General features: G+C 45.3%; 1 protein-coding gene across 1 annotated transcript; it reads left to right on the plus strand.

Moving 5' to 3' along the window:
• The first annotated feature begins 3,575 nt into the window (after positions 1-3,575).
• On the plus strand, positions 3,576-16,466 carry dusp16 (dual specificity phosphatase 16). The gene is made up of 7 exons (XM_026147098.2): positions 3,576-3,758; positions 10,922-11,590; positions 12,003-12,141; positions 13,330-13,493; positions 13,636-13,795; positions 13,884-14,007; positions 15,252-16,466. Exons 2-7 carry the CDS (start codon positions 11,327-11,329, stop codon positions 16,324-16,326), a joined length of 1,926 nt encoding a protein of 641 aa, XP_026002883.2. The 5' UTR covers positions 3,576-3,758; positions 10,922-11,326; the 3' UTR covers positions 16,327-16,466.
• Positions 16,467-18,326: the final 1,860 nt, after the last annotated feature.

Consider the following 18,326-nt stretch of genomic DNA (forward strand, 5'->3'; position numbering starts at 1 on the left):
CTGTGGTATGCGGTCAGTAGCGTTATCTTGTTCTACCTGCTCCAGAAAATCTATCACCCTGTTCCTGTAGTCACTTCCTGGGTCTTGTTTCTGGGCTCATGAGTATTTTTGTCACTGAACAAATTTTCTCATGATAGTCTATATGGTTTAGCAAAACTGTGCACCTACCCTTGTCTGGCAGAAGGATGATAATGTTGTCATTACTAACTGATGTAAGTGCCTTCCTCCTTCATGCTGATGTTGGATGCTGGGGGCTTTGCATTGCTGAGACATGCAGAAACTTTTGTCTGCAGCTGCTCTGCTTCTATGTCTGCAATGTTGTTGTTTCAAATTTCTCTTTCTGTGGCTGTGATCAGTTCAACTAGTGGGATTTGCTTCGAGAAGCTGGTCAGGGACTTCGTTTGCTCTTCACTACCCGACTCACTGGACCCTCTACAATTTGCATACTGCCACAACAGGTCCACTGATGACGCCATAGCCCTGACACTACACACTGCCCTGTCACACCTGGAGAAGAGAGACACGTATGTGAGAATGCTGTTTGTAGATTACAGCTCAGCATTCAACACCATCGTTCCCTCGAAGCTGGACAGGAAACTGCAGGATCTAGGACTGAGTAGCTCCCTCTGCAGCTGAATCCTTAGCTTCCTGTCTGACAGACGCCAAGTGGTCAGACTGGGCAGCATCACCTCATCCTAATGAACACTGGTGCTCCACAGGGGTGTGTACTGAGCCCTCTCCTGTACTCACTCTACATCGACTGCACGGCCACTAACAACTCCAACGTCATTGTGAAGTTTGTGGACGACACTACAGTGGTGGGTTTTATCACCAACGGTGATGAGACGGCCTACAGGGAGGAGGTCAGCGCCCTGACCTACTGGTGTTAAGACAACCATCTCACCCTCAACGTCGCAAAGACAAAGGAGCTGATAGTGGACTTCCAGAGGTGCAGAGAAGTACACACCCCCAGCACCATCAACGGCGCTGCTGTGGAGAGAGTGAGCAGCTTCCGGTTCCTTGGTGTACATCTAGCTGAGGATCTTACGTGGTCAGGACACATAAACAAAACAGTGAAGAAGGTGCAGCAGCGCCTCTTCTTTCTCAGGAGACTGGAAAGATTTGGCATGCATCCTCAGGACCTTCTACCGCTGTGCCATTGAGAGTATCCTCACTGGATGCATCACCACCTGGTATAGCAACAGCACCGCTTACAACCGCAAAGCTCTCCAGAGAGTAGTGCAATGTTCTGAACGGATAATTGGAGGTGAGCTTCCCTCCCTCCAGGACATCTACAGGAAGCGGTGCCTGAGGAAAGCGGGGAGGATCATCAAGGACTCCAGTCACCCCAGCCATAAACTGTTCAGACTACTTCCATCAGGAAGGAGGTTCTGCAGCATCCGGTCCAGTACCAGCAGACTGAGAGACAGCTTCTTCCATCAGGCCATCAGACTGCTGAACACTTCATAGACACCTCAGCTTCACTACTGGAACTTCAACATTATGCACTCCACACTGTATATAAATGCCACTGTTTTGCACATGTCCAACTACCAACCTCTGTATATTTTATTTTATTGTTTACTCTATTTAATTTGTAAAATATGTATACACACACACACACACACACACACACACACACACACACACACACGTAGAAAAACATATTTAGTATACACATCCAGTAATGCATACATTCTTATATTGTACATATATTTATTACTCTCAGATGTAGCCATTCTTATATTTTGCTTGTTTTATGTTATTGTATTGTTGCACAACTCTGTTGCTTGTGAAACTCGCACACAAGAATTTCATTCGCATGTACTGTACCAGTGTACCTGCACTTGTGACGTGACAATAAAAGTGATTTGATTCGATTTGTCTCTGCATCACAGATACCACCATGACTGTCACATTCACTTGCCGTTCCTCCTCAGGTGTGGCTGTTATCTTGACTGTACCTGTACTACATTAGAGCTACGATCAAACCTCTTCATGCAGTGTGATTCTAACTGGTTGCTATGGTTATACCTCTGACCTCTGTACCTCCTGCGGTACCATTAGAGAAAGTGATGTAGTGAAACACTGTGTCAGAATAAAAGACATAACACTGATATTATTTTTCAGGCTTACCGTTTAGAGCAGCTGCGAGGCAGAACATGTGAGCCCATCACTACTCTCTGTGCTCGTTGATCAGATCCTAATCTCTGGTCTGCTTCAGCAATCAGCTTCTCTCTGAATCGAACTGAGCTGCCAATCTTCTCACAGCTTGTTCACGCGTGTTTTAGCGTTCGTTACTTTAGATTTATGGTCTGCATCATAACTACAATGTAGCCACAAACTCCCCTAATTCCACACTCTAACCTAACCTGCACCTCTAAAAAAGTACCTGTACGTCAGGTTGATGCAGCTGCTGTGATTGGTCTGTTGAACACCGTTGATTCTTCCTGTGCATTTCCAGCTACTTTTTCAGCAGCCAGAAATTCTTTTAATTATTTATATTTTAAACCTGTTGGCGTGAGATGAACCAAAGATGAAAGTCTTTACTGTGAGAAGAAACAAGCGTGCTCAGAGCATCTGAAAGCAGGCATGAGATGACAACCGTCTGTCTGATGCCTTCATCAGTGAGAGTTAGCCATGCGTCCTAATTGCTCCAGTATGAGAGAGCTTTCAGTTTTCTTCTGCTTGTGTCGCTTACATTGTCATCTCTGTGCTCGGCATCCCAAGACAACTAGCTGATTCAGAAACATTACACAATCAGCAAGGTTACACAAACACACAAAAATATCCCATCCACCACAATCTGACATTTTACCAGCATGCTGGTAGTATTTTCAGTGCTCCAAGTACACAGGTTCCAGATTAATGCTTTCACTGTTTTTCCAACACTTTGAGTGCAGCAGAGCACATGAAAGTCTCAAGCCTGAAAAACACTATCAGGCTCCGTTAGATCAGGTTTACACTGCATTCGTCACGAGAGCAGGACTTTTATTCTGTGAGTAGCACCTGTGTGATTGATCAAAGTCTGAATAAACTGTTTCTGTGACGGAGAGGAGCAAAACTGCGTCCGTGTTTGATCTGTGTTCCTCACAAAGTGCATTCTGGGTAAACTTTCAGGCTCATATGAGTGAGTAGGGACTCATATGAGTGAGTCTACTCACTCATATCTGTTCTCACCTGCGGGGAACAGGTGAGAACAGATGGAAGGTCTTCTTTCATCTGAAACCAGGATCATCTTCTGCTGTGACTTACACTTTGCAGTATATTGTACAGTGAACTTGTCTGTCTATTTCACAGTATAATTTGCAGTATATACAGTATATTTCGCAGTATATACAGTATATTTCGCAATATATTGTACAGTATATCTTGCAATATATTTGGCAGTATAATTTACAGTATAATTTGCAGTATATTTCGCAATATAATTTGCAGTATATACACTATATTTTGCAGGACACAGCACTCTCGGGCTTTTCCAGAGGCAGTACTTTGCGCGTGCGCACTGCATCGCTGCCTGCGCCTTTAAGAGCCCGTTGCGCCGAGCCGAGCAGCTCTGACGATGACGCCATGCTGTTATTTTTATCGCGGTGACCTCATCGTTCTATGGCAGCACCAGGACTTCACCGAGTCCCTCCGCCGCTTCTGCTCTCCTCTGCGACCCGTCCTCTCCGGTACACCAGGCGGACTCCCCCGGTTTGTCCAGCCGGGTCGGAGGAGCTGCTGTCCGGACTCTGACGTCGAGTTTTCAGACGGTGAGTTCACCAAAATTTCTGGTTCAAGAGTGACCGAGCGGCGGCTGAAGTTCCGTTACCGGGCCTAAAGTTAAAGTTCGCTCCGTGTGTCAGCCCGGGCTAACCCCGCGTCTGAGGGGAACTTAGCGGGAAAACGTCGCTGTTCGTCGGTTTCTTTTTAGGTGAGCCGGAGTGGCGGTCAGAACGCGGAGACACACCGATAAAATGTGAGAGAGCAGCGGGCTGAGAGAGTTATAAAACGGCCAACGTAACATCCGAAATGTCGCCCACACCGCCCGAAGCTCCCAGAACCAGCGAGGAGCCTCCAACAGCAGCCAGGCCTCCCTTAAATCAAACTCACACTACAACAGCACAGGTTAGCTCGTATTAGACCGTCTGTGACTGCGCTAAAATATACCGAAACTGCCTTAAAATAAAGACAGAACAATATTTGTGGGTAGTAATGTCCTTTTAAATAATAGTAAATTTACTTATTTGTTTAAATTACCCTTAAACTCTGCTGACACCACTCATATTAGCTCATATTACAGTTCCAGTGCCTGTAAGTTCCCTTAAATATGCCAGGACTTCCTTAAAATGAAAACTAGCGTTATGTATGTGTATTAACATCCTTATAAATAATAACTAACTCAGTCTATGCAGGCAGATATCCATTTATTACCGCAGAAACTCTTTATCTGCTCATCTCAATTTCATTTTGACCAGTCTTCCTTAAACATGGTGAAACTTCCTCAAAGGTAAAGTATGAGCATTAATCTCCTCGTGATTCACTCAGATAACCCTGAACACCACCGATGACAGAGCTGTAAACATTAAGCTCTCCTTAAATCTGCCCAAACCTCCTAAAATAAAAGATAAAGCCTATTTGTTTATATTAATGTCTGATAAATGAAGCACTCTTCAGACTCTCAGATAACCTTTAAACTGCTGAGCATGCTTTTAACAGCACACACTAGACTTCCCTTACTAAATGTCCTTAAAGTTAAAGGTACATTTATTTTAAATATAAATAATATATTTAATGGAAATGTTCCATTATTTTTTTTAAGTGAAATAAACATCCAAATGTAAATAAGTTATTACAAAGTTAACAGGTGACCATTAGGTGTGTGAATCAGGTAAGCTGAGTAAATGAAGCTCACACTTCTCTGAGTGATCTGACCTCAGAGTCACGTTTCAGACTTCAGAAGAAGGTTTGACATTTAAATTTGAGAACCGTCTCTGTTGCATCATCTCTGCACACTGTCAGTACAAACGCAGGCAGCAAATAAGCATGATCAACATACTGAAGGATAATATGAGCATCAGAGGGTCCACACAGCCTGTACAATAATAAAACTTTGGATTGAAATACTGCAGGGTTAGATCAACCTAGCCGGCTGCTGTAGGTGTGTACTGTACAGCTATACCGGTCCAGACAGTCCCCTGAGAGTCTGTGTTCTTACAGATATCCAGACTGTGATGGAACAGAGTTAATGAAATAAAACAATTGTGGTTCATCTCAGTGGTAATAACAGTCTAAAGGAACTGAAAACTGATGGTTTAAGCTGCCAATAATCAATCTGTCAGTAATCAATACTCACCTGTGAGGGTGGACCTTTATCAGCCTAACCTGTGTTAGATTATTTCATAAGCACTGTCAGGTAAATGAAACCCAGCTAACTCACTTATTATCTGTGTTTCCTTCAGGAGAGGAAAACCTCGCCGTTTTCAGTGGTTTGTTTTTAAACGTTTGCACTGATGCTGAGAGGTGTCAGTTTAGAGCCGGTGAGTCACATGACCAGAGCAGTGAATAATTTTTATTTATGCGTTTACGTTTAGTGAGTGTGCTCAGTGAGGAAATTTAAGTGTCATGCAGGTCAGTAGGATGGTGGTGAAGCCTGATCAGTGTCCTTGAGGGAACCGGAAGTGATGTCAGGGTGACGGCCAGCTGCTGACAGCGTTTCCACCAATTACAATTAAACGCTCAATCATGGCGTTGTTTATAGCCATCACAGCACTGGTTTACTTCCTCTTCAGCACAATGAGCTGATCATGTGTTGGGGCTGAACCACAAGTTCCTCTCTGTAGTGGCTTTGGAAGCCTCATTTTAAAATTTTTTATTATAATTAATAGTTAAAACAATCTGCTGCAGCATGCCCCACCCACCTTTTTACCAGCTTCTTATTTTGAATGCTTGCCTCCGGGTGATTGGTCGACACTCCAGCGTCATTTTCAGAGTGTTGGCTCAGGTGAGCACAGCGGGAGTCTAACCTGTCTTTGTGTGATGTCAGCACAGGGCTAAAGTCCTGTGATTGGCTGCTTTTAACCTCAGGTCATTCACCTTTGACCGGTCTCCACTGTCAGCTCAAGCTCTGAGCGCACCTGTCACATGTAGAGGCGCAGAGGAGCAGGAAGTGGCAGCGCTCTTTATCTGATGGTGTTTGAAGATGAGGGCTCTCTGTGTCTCAGAGGCCCGACTTCACCGCTCTGTTACACCTGATAACAGCCTCTACCTGGACTCTTACCTGTGGTGTAGAGCTGAGGACGAGGCCGGCGCTCGCCCTCAGACTAAAATCATCATGACTCAGAGCTCGAGCCTCCAGAGAAAACCAAACTCTGACAGGAGGTCAGTACTCAGTGAGCGCCCACCACTCAGATTATTTTTGTTTTTCTGCTTTAGTGACAGTGACATCGGCTTAATAACACTCCAGGGCTATTTTTAGGTTTTTGAGTCAGAAGGACGACCAAGCAGCCTGTTTGTCTCTCTGAATCTAAATGCAGTAGTGATGTTATACAAGGCGCCTGGTCACCTCACTTCCTGTCACAGATCTCCTGCCGCAGGGGTTCATGTTTAACATGAAAGTTTTATAGGTGGGTTCCAATTAAGATTAATGGTCATGGCGACGGTGGGTCACGTGACTCCGGCATGCCGCCTGAGCTCAGTGTGTGATGTTGCAGGAGGCTGGCAGGTGATTTGAGTCGAGGCATTTCTGCAGACCGGTGCCCGTGATGCCATCTGTTCCTGTGGCTCGTAGCTGGTAATTTGACAGATCGGGTGTCAGAGCAGGAATGTCCTGGCTTGGAAAAACATCAGCGGGATCCGAATTATTGGATTGAAGTGGAACCTGATGTTGGAGACACAGCCAGAAGCTCCAGCTGCTGTTTAAAGGCTCCAGAAAACACAATCGTCCTCTTTCTTCCTGGTTCATGGCTCCAGGCTGGTCTCCTCTTGATTTTACATTCCTCCTTGCAGGCGCTAATTCAGTTCCTCCACATAAACCATCCGTTCTGTCGGGGGGGAATGTAGGTCAGTGCTCTTTGGAGGGATGGCTGTAGTTTACACAATCGTTTTAATGTGGACGTGATGCTAACACACCTGAAGGTTGATGTTGGAGCTGCAGTCTTGTGTGTGCAGCTCACTGTGGACATGTTAACTCTTTAAACACCATCACAGCTCTGCAACCACTGTCCACACTCCTTCAATCATTGGTTTCATTTAACCATCACAGGTACCACTTTCATCAGTCTCATCTCCACCTCATCCTCTTTCTCCTCAAGCTTCTCCTGAGTGAAGTCTAACACATGAAAACAAAGATAAACGTGCTCATATATTCTCGTCGTTGTCAGCTGCTCAGACATGTGACCCTCACGTCTCCCCACAGCTGACAGCGACCCAGCTAAACAGCAGCAGCTGGTTATAAGCTAAAATTGTGCAGCTGATGTCAGGCTCGAGTGTCTAAAGCAAGGGTCTCAAACTTAAATGACCTGAAGCTCACTTTAGTGTTTTCAAGTAGTACTAAAAAACAAACAAACAGGAAAACACCCACAAATATTTCCAAAAATGTAGTGTCTTTTGTTTGTTTGTTTTTTAGATTTCAAATATTGTATAAAAAGACAAAACTGAAAACGTGAACACAATTGTTTTCCCCCTCACTCTTAACTAACTGAAGCCTTACAATGAACTACCAAATAAATAAATTGTTACTCTCTTTCTGGCCAAACACATGGCAGCACATCTCCTATAATTTTGTTCGTATTTAACAAAATAAGACAGACATTAGTTTTTACACTTTACACATTAGTTTTTGACTGCTGGTGTTTTCTTTACAAATAACGTTCTTACTAACACAGTCAATCCTTAAACATGTTTGTACTCTCTGCTCATATTGCCTTCATATTAAAATTTTTTTTGCTTTTTAAAGAACTTATTTTAACATTAAATTCAACAACACGTGGGCTGCAAGGGGACCCAGGGCTGCGAGTTTGACACCCCTGGTCTAAAGTCACACTTTCCCTCTGATAAAGTGTCTTAATTACATCTCACATAAATTTATTCATCAACAGTCCAGCAAAGTTCGAGCCATTCCAGAGATGCTGGTGAGTCTGTGGAGCTACAGCGTTGCCTCCGTCTCGTTAACATGTTTTAAATGTGGTGCCGCCGACAGAAGGAAATAAAATGTGGGGACTTTTTCTGGGTCTCCTGGCTGTATACGGGTCAGTCCTGCTTACAGTTACCTGTGAAGGTGATTTGGGATTCCTGCTCTCCGCTGTGTTATCTGCAGCTGTAGAGACCTGGGACCACTCCATCTATCCCAGGTGGATGGTTTCACTTTCCTTTGGCTGGGACCGCGAGTTTAACGGTTGACCACTTGTGCGCTGAACCTCGGTGACATCACTAAAATGAAGCAGCAGGACCCTTTACAGATGTGCCAAGGAACTAAGTCCCACTCTGAGGAGAAGGTGCAACAAGTTTGGGGATTTTTCGGCTCTAACTTTTACAGCATGAGGGAGTGTCCTGGTGCAGAGCTGTGAGTCATCCTGAGACCAGCTTCTGTCATACCTGCACAGCTGGATCAAGTTGTCAAGTGGCTTTATTGTCACTTCAACCATGTGCAATGGTACAGTACACAGTAAAGCGAGACAGTGTTCCTCCAAGACCATGGTGCTACATATAACAGACAATCAACACAGGACTACATAAAGTGCAAGTGTGCAAAAATTGCAAAAAACAAAACAAACACAGTGCAACACCAGACAGAATAGAACGATACAGACACAAGACAGTGCAATTGAAAGGTGCAACAATGACAGTGGGTTGTGCAAAAAACTGAACACTGTGCAAAAAGTAATTTGATGTATGAAGGTGTGTGTGTGTGTGTGTGTGTGAGATTGTGCAGATAAGTGCTTCAACACCTGAGCTCAAAGAAGCAGCTCAATCATTCGTCACACTTTTACGAGCTCGAGCACAGAAACCACTGCATCGCTGATTTCTTACACAGCTCAGTATGAGGGTGTTATTTGATAATTATTTTCAGCTGGAAGGTGAGATCACCTGCATGTAGTGTACCTCCTCCCAACAAACAACTGATTTAAATCTTTATTACTGACTGTAAGGCCCACTCCAAAATAGGGCTGCTCAATTAATCGAATTTTAATCACGATTACGATCTGGGATTTCAACGATCATTAAAAATGACTGAGCCGATTATTAGCCCCTCCCTCGTGCTTTACTCTCGCGCTGCTCCGTGTGGCAAATCAAGCGCACTGCTCTGCATTCCGAACACACGTCACAACAATTAAGAGGACCCAAGGGAAGCTCGGAAAGCTAAGCAGAAGTTATTTGGAGAGGAGAGTGACTGCTATTGGTTGAAAAGAGAGGTAAAAAAAACAACTTCAGTGGTGTGGAAACATTATGGGTTTGCGGAGTCAGACGTGGATCAAGTAGACATAGTGTGTAAACTTTGCTACGGTGTCGTAGCTGCACCACAGAGCAACACTGCAAAGTTCACTAAATATAGATGTTTACATTTTTCATTTATTTTTTATATTGCAAACATTTGCACTGTTATCAGTATTTGCACACTATTTTATATTATTTTTTTAAAGTCATTATTCAATACATTGTTATTGTTAACCCTTTAAATCCCTGTAGAACAGGAACCGCGTAAGCTAGCGCAATAATTTGTTTTGCATATGAAACCAGAGGAGTTGTACTTACATCTTATGCCATCAGCTTGTCCTCGGTCACGGTTTCCTTCCACATATAGCTTTGCAAAAATTGCATAAAAAGCGCTTGCAGGAACAAAAACATAATATTCCAGAAACACGCTTTGCCGATCCGATCAGCTGTTCGTAACACTTCCAACAATGAAAATGAAGTAAACGTGAACTATCTCATGCCCGCCATTTCCTGTCCGAAACCGGAAGTGACGTCATTTTCGCGGAAAATGTAGTTTTTTTACTTGTAGGCCTTAAAAGCCTATACTGGTGTTTTTATAAGTCATGTTTGACTATATACTTTTCTGAATAGTTTCTGGGATGCTTAGAACTCAAATTGCACTGCTGGAAATAGTTTATTTTGATGCACATGCTGTTTTCTTTGCAAATTTGCATCATAGGATTGTTTTTTGTTTTTCCTGCATTATATAAAAATTGCTGTATCTCCAAAATAAAACTATGAAGACACTCAAAATAAATTTCCTGTGGTGGGAAACTATTTTTTGCAACTTTTTTGTATTTAAAGTTTTGAGGGATAAGCCTCTTAAATTTCCCCAAGTAGAAATATATGTAAAAAAACAAAAACGATTTTCAATTTTTTTGTAGTTTATTGCACTTTTTTGTAATTAATGTAGTTACTATGGACTTAATGCATACATATTTCTAAAATATGGGCTATAACAGTTGTATTGCTGTATAGCAACTTGAAATGCTCCCAAAAATGGCACTACAGCATGTAAAAAAACAAAAACAAATAAATAAATAAATAATATAAGCTCTGGCGGACTTGGTTCTATGGTAGGTCTTAAAGGGTTAAATAAATATTGTCAAATAACCGAGATCTCAATTTCAGTGAAAATAATCGTGATTATCATTTTTGCCATAATCGAGCAGCCCTACTCCAAAACGCACGTCTCTTTTTCACGGTTTTCAGGAAAGCAATGAGAACAGCGCCGTAACTCTCCAGCTCCTTCCTCTGCTCATGTTTCAGGCTCTCTATAAAGTTTAGTGAAATTGGGCGCGATGTGTTTTGTGTCATCCTGATGTGCCGGACAACCTGACCCACCTGTCTCACGGTCATGGTTTTCTGTGTGAATAAGGTTTGTCCTGATTTGGCGTGGCGTCGTTGAATGTTTCTGAAGCGACTGTGATGCAGACTCACTCTGACTCTGTTTGTGTTTCAGATTTTAAAACTCAGAGTGATGTCATCAGGAGAAAAGACGGCTGTTGGAGTGAATGAAAGCCCCTCCCCCTCGCTGCAAACACACACACTGATGGACTGAACACACACACACACTCTGAACCACCATCTCACACACAGTTGGGATTGGCTCTCTCTCTCTCTCCCTCTCTCTCTCTCTCTCTCTCTCTCTCTCTCTCTCTCTCTCTCTCTCTCTCTGGGGCTGCCATCGGGATGACATCATACCCGGCCGACACAATGGAGCTCTTCATCCTCTGAGGTTCTTGGCCAGACTGCATCACTGTGCTGGACTGCCGGCCGGGACGCCCACAAGGAGGGGGGGAGGAGGAGGATTACTACCAGGGAGGGGGGTGGGGGGGTGGTAGGGAAGTGAGAGGAGGCAGCTCACATGTGTGAGCGTGTGGGGTCGCGGACTGGACTGGGTATGGCAAGGCCCGGGATTGTGCGCCCTATCGGGCCAGAAGCTCTGGTAGCGCTGCTGGAGGGGGCGCTGGACCGGGTGGTGCTGATTGACAGCCGGCCCTTCGTTGACTACAATACCTCCCACATCCTGGAGGCCGTAAACGTGAACTGCTCCAAGCTGATGAAGAGGAGGCTGCAGCAGGACAAGGTGCAGATTGCCGAGCTGCTGCAGCATTCAGCCAAAAAGAAGGTGAGTAGTGGTGGTGGTGGTGGGAGGGTGGGGGCTGCTCCGGTGTGGTTAGAATACGGCTCAGATTCAGAACGATGCGTTAGGTTAAAGTACGGAGCAGGCCAGGGGACAAATGACTGGTCACTGTGTCACAAACTGTATATAAAAGATGGACACAGGTGTCGCTTTAAGTGCTGTTGCAATGTTTTCAGAGTCAGACGTGACCGTGCCTGATGTGGTGAGTGGAGTTGTTGGGTGATGCTGACATGATTTGCCATTCATCTGCACATGCTCACTGAGGCATTGTTTCTAGTTTCAAGTTGATGGGAATTTTTTATTTATTTTTTTTACAAGCTCAATATCCTTTATTATTATGTGCAGATTTATTTTCTCTTTTCCTGATCCTGGATGTACCTGTGTATCTGTGTTGCAGTTGGAACTGCAGGCCGATCAGGAGGTGGTGGTGTACGATCAGAGCTCTGCCGACCCAGCCGCTCTGAGCTCCGAGTCCTTTATCAGTGTCCTGCTGGTTAAACTGGAGAGGAGCTTCCCCTCCGTACACCTGCTCTCAGGTGAGCCTCCCTGCACCCGCGTCGCTCTGCCATAACTAAAGTTCAGAGTGTGGCCTGTAGGGAACGTTTAACTGTGGGGGGTGAGCAGTTCACCGGGTTCACCGAGTCATGACGATGAATCTTGAGCCTCTGACTCTGGCATGCAGCTGTAATCTAAGTTTAAACAGGAAACCTCTGAAAGCGAGCGGCTGCTTCCTGCTGGACGTCTCTGCGACGCCATTAAACCTCATTTACACTCGTTAAAGGTGATTAAAGTGAGATGGCAGCAGCTAATGGGAAGGAACCGATCAGATTATTGATTTCTGATCGGCTCTAGCTCTGAGCGAGCATGCTGCAGCTGCCTGCAGCTATTTCTACTGAGTGTGGCGTTATGTAACGATGATGTAATGCTGCACGGTGGCTCCACCCTCACATCAGAAAAACCAAACAAAGTGCTAGCTCTGAGGTTTCAGTTACACAACAGCCACTTCCACTGGGAGACCAGAGTCTTCATCAGCGCCGAGGATCACAAAACACGCCCGCCAGCGAACTGAGTCAGACAGGCATGTGAGCAGGAAGTGCTCATATGCTATGTTTAAATCCATAAACAGACAAGCTGTTAAAATTAGCTACAAAAACACAGAATATTTAATTTTTTTAAATTAAAATAAGAATGTAAAAGAAATGCTTAAAAATAAAAGAAAAAACACAAATCATAAAAAATTGAAAAAAGTTTTAAAAAAAGTCAAAAATCAGTCAGTAAACTTAAAAAAATTGTAACAGAATTTAATTGATTAAATGTATTTATTTATTTTTTTAAAAGTACCAGGACATTTAAACCAGGAGTGTTTGGGCCTCAGTTAAAAACTGTGTGAACATCTTTCAGGTTCTGTCTTTGGATTGTGTACAATCATGATCACAGGTGTAGTTATAGATCAGAACGTTTTCTTTACATGATCAATAGCTGGACTCACCTGGCACTTTCTGCTGGAAATAAATCGGTTTCCAAAGGAGGCTGCAGAACATCGATGCTCTGGCTTGTTGCCTGGCAACAGGTGATGAGGATGTTTGAGTCGAGCAGAGACAAAGATTCAGTCTGATTCCTGCCGGAAGGAAGCACAGCTGTTGACCTCATTATTTCACTGTCAGCTGACTGTGTGTGTGTGTGTGTGTGTGTGTGTGTGTGTGTGTGTGTGTGGGGGGTCTCAGGTGGGTTCTCCGAGTTCTCTCACCTTTTTCCTGGTCTCTGTGAGGGGAAGTCCACCCTGGTTCCTTCCTGCATCTCTCAACCCTGCCTGCCCGTCACCAACATCGGGCCGACCCGTATTCTGCCTCACCTGTACCTGGGCTGCCAGAGGGATGTCCTCAACAAGGTGACACAGCACCACCCCCACATCACAGCCCTGCCCCCGAACGCTTTTTAAAAAAAAATGTATTTTATTTTTTTAAATTCTCTCTTCTTGGGGTCCAGCCTCTCTGGTCCGGCTCTGATCCAAACCTGTGTTTGTTTTCCAGGACCTGATACAACAGAACGACATTGCCTACGTCCTGAACGCCAGCAATACCTGCCCCAAACCAGACTTCATCCCAGACTCCCACTTCCTCCGAGTCCCCGTCAACGATTCGTTCTGTGAGAAGATCCTGCCATGGCTGGATCGCTCGGTGGAGTTCATAGGTCAGCATCACTTGCCCACCTCTCTTGTGTGACTGAATAAACCAGACCCTACTGCTCTCTGCTCAGTCTGAACTTTGTTGTGTTTCAGAGAAGGCCAAAGCCTCCAACGCCCGAGTCCTGGTCCACTGCCTGGCTGGAATCTCCCGCTCGGCCACCATCGCCATCGCCTACATCATGAAGAGGATGGACATGTCACTGGACGAGGCGTACAGGTGAGAAGTCAGGACTTCTGAATCTGACCTGGGACCAAGTCTGTTTGTTAGTTTAAAATGTTTGAATGCTCAGTTTTCTGAGTTCTTCCCCCTGTGATGTCATCAGAGGTCACTGAACTCTGAACATAACCAGGTTGTAGTCATCAGTCAGCCGTTGACAAGGCTTCTGAAGCCCCAACAAGCAACCAGAGACAAGTTTAGACATTTATTTTACATCCACGTAATGTTTGCATAGAATCTGGAGCTCAGACACTCTGTTAGTACACGAGCCTCACAGCAGCTATATAGTTGGGCGGATTAGTCAGACGCCACCAGATGGAGCATTGTTGGTGAGAAACACCATCCAAGCTTATCCTTTTTCAGGGTTGCGGGGGGCCCAGATCGCCAGTCTGTCACAGGGCTAACGCACAGGGACAGACAACCATTCTCGCTCACATTCACTCCCGCATTCACACCTATGGGCAATTTGGATTAACCAGTTAACCTGTCCCCACTAACTGCATGTCTTTGGACAGTGGGAGGAAGCTGGAGTACCCAGAGGGAACCCACGCAAACACAGGGAGAACATGCAAACTCCACACTGAAAGGCCTGATGGTGTAATTGAACTCAGGACCTTCTTGCTGTGCGGCAACAGTGCTACCGACCGTGCCACCGTGCTGCCCGAGAAACACCATGTATCAGTTAATCTCGGCATGATGTTTGTTAACACTGTAGTTAGTTCTTTTAAAGGTGAAAGAACTAGATTGAAGGCACAAGTGGCAGAAATTAGCTTTCCCCTAGGAGTGGATGGACTCTGCCTTGTGATAGTGTGAGGAGTTCAGTCATTCATTCAGTCTAAGCTGGAGGAGGTGGTGAGAGGGAGGTCTGGGCTCCCCTGACAACTCCAGATAAGCAGAAGAAAATGGCTGATTTTTGTGCGCAGTTTAGTTTTCAGATGATAATTTGTCATTAAGCGGCATTTGTTTTTATTGAATATTTACTTTTAGACGAATCGGTTCATCTTGTTTTTTTCTCAACTAAGAAACAGTCACTAGGACGATCCCTAACAAACACGGCTAGCAGCTACAGCTGCATGTGTCAGCCTCCACCTGTCAGTCAGAAGCCACGCCCCTAATAATGCAAACTTTAAATGTGCGCATGTTTGGTATTGAATGATGCTGACAGCCGTAAGTGTTTGATCCTCATTAACCTGTCGTGTTGCTTCCTGTCCATAGTCATGCTCCTGTTTCTCTTCCTCATTCAGGTTTGTGAAGGAAAAGCGGCCGACTATCTCGCCCAACTTTAACTTCCTGGGTCAGCTGCTGGACTTTGAGAAGAAGATAAAAAGTCCTCCTGGTACGGACGCCAAACCCAAGTGTCTCCATCCTCCGGAGCCCAGCAGCGAGGCCTGCGCTCAGCCTGAGGATGCGGTCCCAACGCCCGGCGTGACACTGCTGGAACCTTTGACCCTGCCGTGCGTTTTAGCCAATGCCCCCGAGGAGCGCCTGCTGGCTCAGGCTCTGAGTGGCCTGCAGCTCGCCGACGGCTCAGAAGACAGTGCCCGGTTGAAACGCTCCTTCTCTTTGGACATCAAGTCATATGGCGAGCCTGGCGGGGGCGGCACCCATCGAGTTTTCGCGCCTCACAGCGGGTCGGGGGACAGCAATGACTTCTACAAGCCGCCATCCTTCAAAGAGACAACGAGTAAACCCTGCCAGTTCTCGCCAGTGGAGGAGGTTTCAGAGCAGTCCACGCCGGAGCAGAGCCCTGATAAGGAGGAGGCAGGCAGCCCGCAGCCAGCGGTGTCGTCGGCCTCCAGCGGCTTTGCTAAGCCACCCACCGCTCCAACCAACTGCTCCCACCACTTGCACCGGAGCGGGAGCATGGAGGAGAACGCCACCAGCTTCCTTTTCGGCCTCTCACGGAGCCAGCAGCACCTCGCCAAACCAGGAGGTGGCAGCGCCCTGAAGGGCTGGCACTCGGACATCCTACTGGGCCCTGTCACCGTCTCCACCTCCTCTTTGGCCAGTGGATGGTACCTCTCCTCAGAGTCCACGCGCTTCTACTCTACATCGGCTATCCTGAGCGGCGGCGGCTTCACGGCGTACAGCTGCAATCACGGCTTGGAGGCGGTACGGCGGCGGCAGCGGACACATGACCGCGGTGACTCGAGGAGGAGCTGGCACGAAGAGAGCAGCTTTGAGAAGCAGCTGAAGCGGCGCAGCTGCCAGATGGAGTTTGGAGATGGGATGGCGGACAGCCGCTCCCGCGAGGAAATGGGCACGGCGGGGAGTCAATCAAGCTTCTCGGGCAGTATGGAGGTCATCGAGGTGTCGTGAGTTCACACACGCAACACAAACCAACGATTCCGTGTTGTGTCAGGGCCGACCCTGACAGTGGAGGACAAGGAGGGGACGAAGCCAGCAGTTGAATGGTTTTTAAATGCAGGTAAAAGTCGAATAAATCAAACCAGCTATGACTCGATCGGGTCTGATTCACGGTGATGGAACTTCCTGTGTGAGCGGCATTCAGGGGCATACAGGTAGTGTAGCAGCTCTTAATCGATGACAGCTGAGTCTAATGGCAGGTTTCTGCTGGGGTAACAACCTTTCATGAAGGTCAGACCATCTGAGTGGTCTCACAGCTCGGCAGCCATCTTGGTAACGCCTCTGAGCGGTTGGCTTTAATCTAATTTGTCACAGTAATGATCGTCTTTCTGCTTTCCACAACGATCCACTCAGTGTGATCGGAGATTGGCCTTCCAATCACATATTTGACATCATCTGTACAGCGTAATCTGTCAGGTCAAATAAATCTGACCCCTGACCTGACTCTACCTCTGACCAGTCTGATTGTTCCCTGACCTTCATGTTCCACAGTAACTGCCTAATAAGTGCCTTTATGCGTTTCAAGATGGCTGCCGAGTGGTGAAGGAGTTTGTGATGAAGCTCATCTGTGTTTATCTGGTGGCAGGGGCTTGAGAGAGTACTGCAGCTTTACATGGGCATATCCATAGGGTGGGTTAGAACCATAGGTTGGCGTGACCTCTGAGCTAATATCAGGATATGAGGTCTGGAAGAAGCACTTTGGGAACTGGTTAACATGTCCGTGCTGCTGTGGTAACTCGTTAAAGGGCCAAAACGTCACTCCAACAGTTTAAAAACAGGAAATGCTGAAATGCGTCGAATCAGAGAGCTGCTGTGACTGAACACTCACCGCTGCTTTAACATGTCGTGTGCAGACCTGTCTGAGGGACTCGCACTTTAAACTTTTTTTTTCACTTCTAATCAATTCGTGATTGAAAATTGTGGCTGTAGTAATCAGTACCTCCACCGGAGGCAGTACTCACTGCAGCCTGTCAGCTTTGGAACGATTTTTTCTGTTTTCTGACATTAGTACATTGGGAATAGTTGGTTCATGGGACATTAAATCAATACACTGATGTCAGACATCGCCTATGTGTTTTGCCGTGGTGGCTATTCCTGCCACACTTGGACCTTGTGATTGACGACAGGAAGTGAAACAAAGACTGCCAAGACTCTCTGGGGGGGGGGGGTCAAAGGAGCTTGTTGGCAGGTTAACTCTCAGGTGTCCTCTGAGGCAATCAGAGGGGATCTCTGGCCTCACCTGGATGGACAGCAGGTCATGTGATCAGACGTATTCACAGGTAATCTTGCACTACTGTGGTATAGAGGTTGGTTTGATTCAGAGTGTTTAAAAAGAATAAAAAATATGACTTTTCAGATGTGTAAGTTTGTCTGCTTCATCTTTAAACTTCTAATCTCACACTGTATGGAAGACCAACACTGCCAAAAAATACAAAATACATGCTCTGACGTGTAATTAAAGTGGACGTGAAACTACACATACAAAGGCTAATTTACACCTCTGAGCCCTGCTCTCAGACACTGACATAGATGTAACTCTATCTGTGAAGCTTGGTTTTTAGAAATAAATTCTTAAAGTTTTAAAAACATGTTTAGCACAATGTTCTGTCAGTACGGAACACGACATTTTTTTTCCCATATTCATTTTCCTTTGGATTTATTGACCATAAAAATAAAGTGGACAAATTATTGATTATAAAATAATCAGCTAATTTCACCTTGTAGAATAAAATTAATTGAGTGTAAAAAAAAAAAAAAAAGTAATTTCTGTAATTGTTTTTCCCATATTTATCAATAAATGAGAAATATGAATAGATCTAATGTAGTCAAACAGTTTGAAATTTTAACAAACGTTTATACACTATCAAAAATGATACATTAATTAAACAGATACTCCTGTTTTATTTCCTTATGTGTTTCCTGTATAGGAGTCTGAAAAGTACAAAACATAA

The sequence above is a fragment of the Astatotilapia calliptera genome, chromosome 17 (assembly GCF_964374335.1).
Source record: "Astatotilapia calliptera chromosome 17, fAstCal68.1, whole genome shotgun sequence".
NCBI classification, from domain to species: domain Eukaryota; kingdom Metazoa; phylum Chordata; class Actinopteri; order Cichliformes; family Cichlidae; genus Astatotilapia; species Astatotilapia calliptera.